Raw genomic sequence first — 10,048 nt, 5'->3', positions numbered from 1 at the left:
GACCGACTAGAGGAGTCAAAGGAGCTAAACTAACTAAGTGAAATAATGGGTTAGGGGAGTTGAGCCCCGAGAGCCGGATAGGCTGACTGAAGGAATCAGAGGAAGCTAAACTGACTGAGCAAAGTAATATGTTAAGGGAGTTCAACCCCAAGAGCCGGGTAAGCTGACTGAAGAAGTCGGAGGAACTTAATTGCCTTAGCAGAGTAATTGTTAGTGAAGTTGAACCCTAGGAGCCAGGTAGGCCAACTAAAGGAATCGAAAACAACTTAACTGACTAAGCAAAGTAATGTGTCAAGGGAGCTGAGCCCCAGGAGTCGGGTAGGCCAACTAAAGGAGTCAGAGGAACTAAACTGACTGAGCACAGTAATGTGTCCGGGGAATTGAGCCCCAAGAGCCAGGTAAGTCGACTGAAGAAGTTAGAGAAACTAAATTGACTCAGCAAAGTACTGTGTTAGGAGATTTGAGCTCCATGAGCCAGGTAGGTCAACTGAAGGAGTTAGAGGAAGCTAAAATGATTGAATAAAGTAATGTATCAGGGGATCTAAGTCCCAGGAGCTGAGTAGGCCGACTGAAGGAGTCGGAGGAAGCTGAGCAGAGTGTTGAATGTCAAATGCCGAATTAGTTCAAGGGTGATGGATCTGATAGATGAATCTCCTCCCCTCAAGTAACCTGAGCGATCAGTAACCCAATGGACTCCATTTGACTATTGACCTATTCCTAAACAGAAATAATGACCATCTCAGTACACATAGAAGCCTCTGATCGATCTCTCCATCAGTATTATTTGATTGAATTAGAAGATTAGTTACGTTGTATGTTGTATATAATTGAGGATTTATTACGTATCTTGCTATACAAAGAGGTGACATGTGTCCCCGGGATAATGATACAATAGTTAGACCTTTCAAATAGTTAACCAAATATTTAAGGGTGAAATTCTTAGGAATTTTTCTTTAATGGGATGAGAATTCTAAAATATTAACCGTTTGGATGTATTTTTGTGATTATTTACTGATTTATTCTGGTCTATAATTTTTTTATATTACGAGACCGATTAAAATTAATAGGTTCGCAAAAAGTTTGCTATCTAAATTATTTAAAAAATAGCATGCTAATTCGAGCGAGAGAACAATCAGGTGAGGTATAGTACGATTCAATCAAAGATGGTGGACCCGGGCCACGTGCTGGTTAATTTTAAAATGTGATGCATAATCTTTGGTTAATTCAACCATTTTCTTTATAAAAGTCTCACAAAAATGTAAATATTGTCTTTAGTCAGAGAAAGTGAAAAATGCAGGAGAAAGATCCATTCGCACTTTAATTTTGAAATTAGACCAAAACTTTAAAAGATAATAATAAAGAAAGCGAGACAGTTTCCAAATGTTTTGATTCATGATTTTTTTTTATATTTTTGATATTTAGATGGATAAAATTGATGAACCAAATAATTCTTGAAAAAGATTTTTTACTTGATTTAAATTCAAAATTGAAATGTTAGAATTTTCAAAGATGATTACACTTCATAGTTTGAAATCACAGTTTTAAACCCTCCTCGATTTATGACGTTTCAAAATTATTAACTTTTATTTAAAAATTTATTTATAATTTTATAAATTAAAAATTAAAAAATAATTTATATTTATTTAAGTTGCATTTGTATCCTTTTCACAGTATAAGTGAATCAAAACCCTAGTAATTTGTTTATCTTTTTATTCTTATTATCTTAGGAAGTGGTGTTGTGATTAACTTTTATTTTTTGTTCTTGTAGTGTTAGTTCCTTTGATATTAAACTTTTCTATCTCATAAAGTTGGATTCCCTATATTTTTTTTATAGCTCTCGTCCAATCATCAATTAATGTTTACGCTTTTAAAAAGTTAGAAGACAAAATAGATTGTCTTCCATCCAACATATTAACTCTAGAACTAAATATCTGTTCAATAGCCACAATTGACATAAGACAAGTTATAATTTCTTTTACTATAATAGAGAGGAGGGCAACATTGAGTGTTTTGTAACCATCATAATATCAAAATCAATCTCGCTATATTGTTCACTAAAATTAAAAAAAGTTATAAAATAATTCTTAACTTGAGATTCTTGTGAATGTTTCTTTTAATAAAAGTTATATTTTTGTAAGTTCTAAATTACTATTGCTATTAATATTTTGTGTATCAACGTATTAGTTTTAATCCATATTTTAAACTATAATTTTTATAAATATTATATAAATTATTTTTAGTATTTTATTCCATATTAGTTGATTAACATCATCTAATGAGATAAGACTTAATTGTTGTTGTATTCAATATTAGTTGGATAACATGAATTTCATATAAAATATTTAATTTATGTGTTGTGTCAATTGCAACTAAATAATATCATAAATATGATAAAAATATTTTTCTCTTTTGTATTCATGGTTGGTAGCAAGGAGATAAAAATTCATTTGTAACATATTTATTTAAAATTAAAATTATTTTAAAAAATCATCATAACTAAAAGAGGAGTAAAATTATTTAATTATAGGGATATTTTTTTCCCATCTTTCTAATTTTTTAATTATACCAATAAGTATAATTTGTAAAATACTTTTAGCAGATGAATTAAATTTTGCGTAAATAAATTTAACTAATAATTTTCTTAATTTAATATTAGAGTATTTAAAATATGTACCTTACTATTTGATGCAAAGGAGATATGACATGTCGAGTTTCGATCCTAAATCTCATGTGACAACACCTCATACCTTAATCAATGTACTATCCTGAGGAGATACTTGATACAAATTTAGATAATTATATTTGAGAAGTTCAACTTTAAATTTTGTTAGATATTTTTTTTCGACATGTTACTTTAATGACTCATAACCGTTGCTCGGATTGAAATTCATAAGAAATTTTACAGTATTTATATCTTGCACGTATTTATTTGAAGAATGATTTTTTCTCAAAATATTTAGTATAATTAGACGATTTTATGGATGAAATTTTCCAAATCTTAGTAGTTTTGATTTCTGATGTCTTAACAATTGAAAGTCGTTTTGGTTCATCATCAGAAAATTAACTATTATCAAAATTTATATTCAGAGTGCTTAGATGAATTTTTTAATTAACTATTATCAAAATTTATATTCAGAGTGCTTAGATGAATTTTTTAATTAAAGTTGAAAGTCGTTAAAGTTTAAAATTCAGACATAGAAGTAGAGAAGGTAATATAAAAATAATAAAAAGAACGGTCGTCTAATTCCAATGGTCAAATAAAAAAAAGAAAATTTGAATCCAGTTTGAGGTTAATTTAGCACAAAACCGTTCTGACGAGGCCAGTTACAATTCCGACTCATTTAACCGGGTCGGGACTCAGTTACCTGAGACTGGTCCAATTTAGGATTTAGGGTTGTGGGGCCGAACGAAGGCTTCTCTTCCTGCCACTCAGCCCCTGCCCAGCACACTGAAACCGGCCCATTCTCTCTCCGTCTCAACGACGGATCCAGGAGCTGGCGCCGGAAAATTGATGAGTTTTCTGGGAGTATGGGTTTGGGTTTCTCCACCTATGGCGGCGCTCTCAGGCACCATTCAGCCTCCTACAACAGGGTTTGGTTCTCTTGCGTCTCCCGAGTAATCTCCTCCTCGAATGCGACGGCCCATATACGCCCCTACTCGTCCAACAGAAGGTGCTCGACTTTTGATTTCTTTTAATCTATTTCTGTTTCTTCCTTTTTTTTCGATTTGGTAGTGCTTCACTATACATTTGGTGGGGTCTTACATGACTTACCCTGTGTTTGGATGGGGTAATGAACCTTTAACGGAAAGGGAAGGGAAGGGAAAGGAGGGAAAGGGAAGGGAAGTAAGGTATTTATATTCTACTTGTTTGGGAGGGAGGGAAGGTTTATTAACGTAAAATGTATTATCGTATTTGGGAGGAAAATGAGGATAATGAAAGTTAAATATATAAAGTTACAAAATTACCCTCACTTTTATTAAAGACTTACGCATTCAAATATCGAGTGCATCTTGCATACATTTGTTGGTTAAGACTTACACATTCAAATAATTGTAGTTCATTTGTTAAAGTCGACATCGACATTGGCGTCGGCGTCGACGTCGGCGTCAAAGTTGGTGTCGACATCGACATTGGTGTCGGCGTCAGCGTCGAAGTCGGCATCGAAGTCGGCGTCGGAGTCAAAGTCGACGTCGGCGTCGACATCAAAGTCGGTGCCGACAATGACGGAGTGTGAACATTGGGTGGTGCCAGTTGGGCGATGCAAGTGTTTTTCGTCGTGATGCAAAGAATACCTAAAACAATAATTTTTAGAATTAATATAATTAATAAAACAGATATAAAATTGGAATATAATTTTTTTTTTAATTGCCTTTACCCTTCCTTACAGCCCAAATCGGGGTGTAAGAAATTCTTTCGTTTCATAGATAAGGAAGGTTAAAGGTTACCCTTCCTTACCTTTCCCGAAAATTTAACGATGCACGTAGAAGCCTTTAAATAAACTAAGAATCTATTTTTCCATTGGTTAAAATTATACTACAAACATCATAATGTATCAAGTTCACTATCAAAACAATTAATCCTTATCTAGATAACGAAATTAGATTTCCTGAAAAAGAATAAAAGAGACATATTGCCCCCATGTTAGGAGAAGTTGTACATAGGAGGCTTTAAATAAACTAAGAACTTATTTTCCTAGTGGTTAAAATTCTACTACAAATATCATAATGTATCAAGTTCATTATCAAAATAATTAATCTTTATCTAGATAATGAAATTGGACTTCCCAAAAAAGGAAAAAGGAAACATATTGCCTCCATGTTTGGAGAAGTTATGCACATAGGAGGCTTTAAATAAACTTAGAACATATTTTCCTATTCATCTTTATTCTATTTTCTTGAAATGCAGAAACTTTAGGTATAACCAAAAAACTAAAACGACAATACTCTAGTTTCTTTATGTGGTATCTCAAATTAAAACTAAAAATTTCTCAGTTTAGTATTTCACCTAAGAGTGTCAGGAGAGAAAATTGTGTAGCAGATAAACAAAATGAAAAATGATCCGAGATGAGGAATGATAAGTCTAAAAGCGGATCTTATAAAAAAATCAGGTATTTTGACTGAAGATTCAATCTAAGATTGAGTAGAGAAAGTTTGAACTTGTTAGTTTTGATAAATGATAATTATGATTGATAAGGAACACAAAATCTTCTATTTTCATAAATAGGCATAGTCCATTGCCCATAAAAGTTCACTTAGGCAAGCCCAAATGGTATAATCAAAGAATAAAAATGAACAGGAGTTCATAACAAAGTCGTAGCAGTTGCAAGTCTGTGATGAAACCAAGTTCCAAGGATAAGAAATTAATAAAATTTTCCTTGATGTCGGCCCAAATGCCAGTTTATACGTGGTCAACAAATCAGATATCAATAGTGATTTCGCAAAATCAATTATTAAAACCTGGAATAATAAAATTCTCGCCAGGTTACAGATATCAAATTGTGTGTGTGTTTTTTTTTTTTTTCAATTTTACGACCCCAAGTGGAGAAATGGTATCTTCTATGTATAAACAAGTCCCAAGCACAAAGGAACACGTTAACTCTTCGAAAAATTATCGATGCGCGTAGAAGGCTTTAAATAAACTAAGAATCTATTTTCCCATTGGTTAAAATTATACTATAAACATCATAATGTATCAAGTTCACTATCAAAACAATTAATCCTTATCTAGATAACGAAATTGGATTTCCTGAAAAAGAATAAAGGAGATATATTGCCCCCGTGTTAGGAGAAGTTATGCACATAGGAGGCTTTAAATAAACTAAAAACTTATTTTCCCAATGGTTAAAATTCTACTACAAATATCATAATGTATCAAGTTCATTATCAAAACAATTAATCTTTATCTAGATAATGAAATTGGACTTCCCAAAAAAGGAAAAAGAAAACATATTGCCTCCATGTTTGGAAAAGTTATGCACATAGGAGACTTTAAATAAACTTAGAACCTATTTTCCCATTTTTCTTTATTCTATTTTCTTGAAATGCAGTAACTTTAGATACAACCAAAAAACTAAAACGGCAATACTCTAGTTTCTTTATGTGGGGTCTCAAATTAAAACTAAAAATTTCTTAGTTCAGTATTTCACCTAAGAGTGTCAGGAGAGAAAATTGTGTAGCAGATAAACAAAGTGAAAAATGATCCGAGATGAGGAATCATAAGTCTAAAAGCTGATCTTATAAAAAAAATCAGGTATTTTGACTGAAGATTCAATCTAAGATTGAGTAGAGAAAGTTTGAACTTGTTAGTTTTGATAAATGATAATTATGATTGATAAGGAACACAAAATCTTCTATTTTCATAAATAGGCATAGTCCATTGCCCATAAAAGTTCGCTTAGGCAAGCCCAAATGGTATAATCAAAGAATAAAAATGAACAGGAGTTCATAACAAAGTCGTAGCAGTTGCAAGTCTGTGATGAAACCAAGTTCCAAGGATAAGAAATTAATAAAATTTTCCTTGATGTCGGCCCAAATGCCAGTTTATACGTGGTCAACAAAGCATATATCAATAGTGATTTCGCAAAATCAACTATTAAAACCTGGAATAATAAAATTCTCACCATGTTACAGATATCAAATTGTGTTTTTTTTCAATTTTACGAACCCAAGTGGAGAAATGGTATCTTCTATGTATAAACAAGTCCCAAGCACAAGGGAACACGTTAACCCTTCGAGAAATTAACGATGCGCGTAGAAGGCTTTAAATAAACTAAGAATCTATTTTCCCATCGGTTAAAATTATACTACAAACATCATAATGTATCAACTTCAGTATCAAAACAATTAATCCTTATCTAGATAACGAAATTGGATTTCTTGAAAAAGAATAAAAGAGACATATTGCCCCTATGTTAGGAGAAGTTATGCACATAGGAGGCTTTAAATAAACAAAAAACTTATTTTCCCAGTGGTTAAAGTTTTACTACAAATATCATAATGTATTAAGTTCATTATCAAAACAATTAATCTTTATCTAGATAATGAAATTGGACTTCTCAAAAAAGGAAAAAGGTAACATATTGCCTCCATGTTTGTTGAAGTTATGCATATAGGAGACTTTAAATAAACTTAGAACCTATTTTTCCATTCTTCTTTATTCTATTTTCTTGAAATACAGAAACTTTAGGTATAACCAAAGAACTAAAACGACAATACTCTAGTTTCTTTATGTGGTATCTCAAATTAAAACTAAAAATTTCTTAGTTCAATATTTCACCTAAGAGTGTCAGGAGAGAAAATTGTGTAGCAGATAAGCAAAATGAAAAATGATCCGGAATGAGGAATCATAAGTCTAAAAGCGGATCTTATAAAAAAAAATCAGGTATTTTGACTGAACCTAAAATTTTCCTTGTGCTTGGGACTTGTTTATACATAGAAGATACCATTTCTCCACTTGGGGTCGTAAAATTGGAAAAAAAAATACAATTTGATATCTGGAATCTGGCGAGAATTTTATTATTCCAGGTTTTAATAGTTGATTTTGCGAAATCACTATTGATATCTGCTTTGTTGACCACGTATAAACTGGCATTTGGGCCGACATCAAGGAAAATTCTATTAATTTTTTATCCTTGGAACTTGGTTTCATCATAGACTTGCAACTGCTATGACTTTGTTATGAACTCCTGTTCATTTTTATTCTTTGATTATACCATTTGGGCTTGCCTAAGTGAACTTTTATGGGCATAGACTATGCCTATTTATGAAAATAGAAGATTTTGTGTTCCTTATCAATCATAATTATCATTTATCAAAACTAACAAGTTCAAACTTTCTCTACTCAATCTTAGATTGAATCTTCAGTCAAAATACTTGATTTTTTTTTATAAGATCCGTTTTTAGACTTATGATTCCTCATTCCGGATCATTTTTCATTTTGCTTATCTGCTACACAATTTTCTCTCCTGACACTCTTAGGTGAAATACTGAACTAAGAAATTTTTAGTTTTAATTTGAGATACCACATAAAGAAACTAGAGTATTGTCGTTTTAGTTTTTTGGTTATACCTAAAGTTTCTGTATTTCAAGAAAATAGAATAAAGAAGAATGGGAAAATAGGTTCTAAGTTTATTTAAAGCCTCCTATATGCATAACTTCAACAAACATGGAGGCAATATGTTTCCTTTTTCCTTTTTTGGGAAATCCAATTTCATTATCTAGATAAAGATTAATTGTTTTGATAATGAACTTAATACATTATGATATTTGTAGTAAAACTTTAACCGCTGGGAAAATAAGTTTTTTGTTTATTTAAAGCCTCCTATGTGCATAACTTCTCCTAACATGGGGGCAATATGTCTCTTTTATTCTTTTTCAGGAAATCCAATTTCGTTATCTAGATAAGGATTAATTGTTTTGATACTGAAGTTGATACATTATGATGTTTGTAGTATAATTTTAACCGATGGGAAAATAGATTCTAAGTTTATTTAAAGCCTTCTACGCGCATCGTTAATTTCTCGAAGGGCCTTGTGCTTGGGATTTGTTTATACATAGAAGATACCATTTCTCCACTTGGGTTTGTAAAATTGAAAAAAAACACAATTTGATATCTGTAACTTGGTGAGAATTTTGTTATTCCAGGTTTTAATAGTTGATTTTGCGAAATCACTATTGATATCTGCTTTGTTGACCACGTATAAACTGGCATTTGGGCCGTCATCAAGGAAAATTCTATTAATTTCTTATCCTTGGAACTTGGTTTCATTACAGACCTGCAACTGTTACGAATTTGTTATGAACTCCTGTTCATTTTTATTCTTTGATTATACCATTTGGGCTTGCCTAAGTGAACTTTTATGGGCAATGGACTATGCCTATTTATGAAAATAGAAGATTTTGTGTTCCTTATCAATCATAATTGTCATTTATCAAAACTAACAAGTTCAAACTTTCTCTACTCAATCTTCGATTGAATCTTCAATCAAAATACTTGATTTTTTTTATAAGATCCTGTTTTAGACTTATGATTCCTCATCCCGGATCATTTTTCATTTTGCTGAGCTGCTAGTGAAATACTGAACTAAGAAATTTTTAGTTTTAATTTGAGATGCCACATAAAGAAACTAGAGTATTGTCGTTTTAGTTTTTTGGTTATACCTAAAGTTTCTGCATTTCAAGAAAATAGAATAAAGAAGAATGGGAAAATAAGTTCTAAGTTTATTTAAAGCCTCCTATGTGCATAACTTCAACAAACATGGAGGCAATATGTTTCCTTTTTCCTTTTTTGGGAAGTCCAATTTCATTATCTAGATAAAGATTAATTGTTTTGATAATGAACTTGATACATTTTGATATTTGTAGTAGAATTTTAACCACTGGGAAAATAATTTCTTAGTTTATTTAAAGCGTCCTATGTGCATAACTTCTCCTAATATGGGGGCAATATGTCTCTTTTATTCTATTTCAGGAAATCCAATTTCGTTATCTAGATAAGGATTAATTGTTTTGATAGTGAACTTGATACATTATGATGTTTGTAGTAGAATTTTAACCAATGGGAAAATAGATTCTTAGTTTATTTAAAGGCTTCTACGCGCATCGTTAATTTTTCGAAGGGTTAACGTGTTCCCTTGTGCTTGGGACTTGTTTATACATAGAAGATACCATTTCTCTACTGGGTTCGTAAAATTGAAAAAAAAAACACAATTTGATATTTGTCGAGAATTTTATTGTTCCAGGTTTTAATAGTTGATTTTGAGAAATCACTATTGATATATGCTTTGTGTTGGATTCGACGGGGTCCAATCCATAATGTTGGCCTACAGATTATAATTAGTTGGGTTATTGCTTAATAATTTATTTAATTAGCCCAATCACTAAAGCCTTGATGGACGGACTAGTGATTGTATTTCTTATTGTGCTGGTCCCACCTCTTGCTCTACCTATTAAGAATTAGGGTTTGTTGTTATTATAAATCAGTGTTTTAAATCGCGTAGCGTTGGTTCATAGCGTTTTTGTCTTGTCATTGCGTAGCGTAAATAGCGTA

The 10,048-nt window shown here is 31.6% G+C and overlaps 1 protein-coding gene across 3 annotated transcripts in view; it reads left to right on the top strand.

Moving 5' to 3' along the window:
- The first annotated feature begins 3,378 nt into the window (after window positions 1-3,378).
- Window positions 3,379-10,048, top strand: part of LOC121985287 (DNA polymerase I A, chloroplastic-like) — an 82,709-nt gene continuing 76,039 nt past the window's right edge. For 2 of the 3 annotated variants that reach the window (XM_042538639.1, XM_042538638.1), the window contains exon 1: window positions 3,379-3,671. In XM_042538639.1, coding sequence (XP_042394573.1) covers window positions 3,529-3,671 — 143 coding nt within the window. In that variant the 5' untranslated portion in view covers window positions 3,379-3,528. The remainder of the gene's footprint in view (window positions 3,672-10,048) is intronic. The other variant, XM_042538641.1, reaches the window with a different exon arrangement.

The sequence above is a fragment of the Zingiber officinale genome, chromosome 5B (genome assembly GCF_018446385.1).
Source record: "Zingiber officinale cultivar Zhangliang chromosome 5B, Zo_v1.1, whole genome shotgun sequence".
Lineage (NCBI taxonomy): Eukaryota > Viridiplantae > Streptophyta > Magnoliopsida > Zingiberales > Zingiberaceae > Zingiber > Zingiber officinale.
The sequence above is the reverse complement of the archived record's forward strand: the minus strand, read 5'-3'. Positions and strand labels throughout refer to the sequence as shown.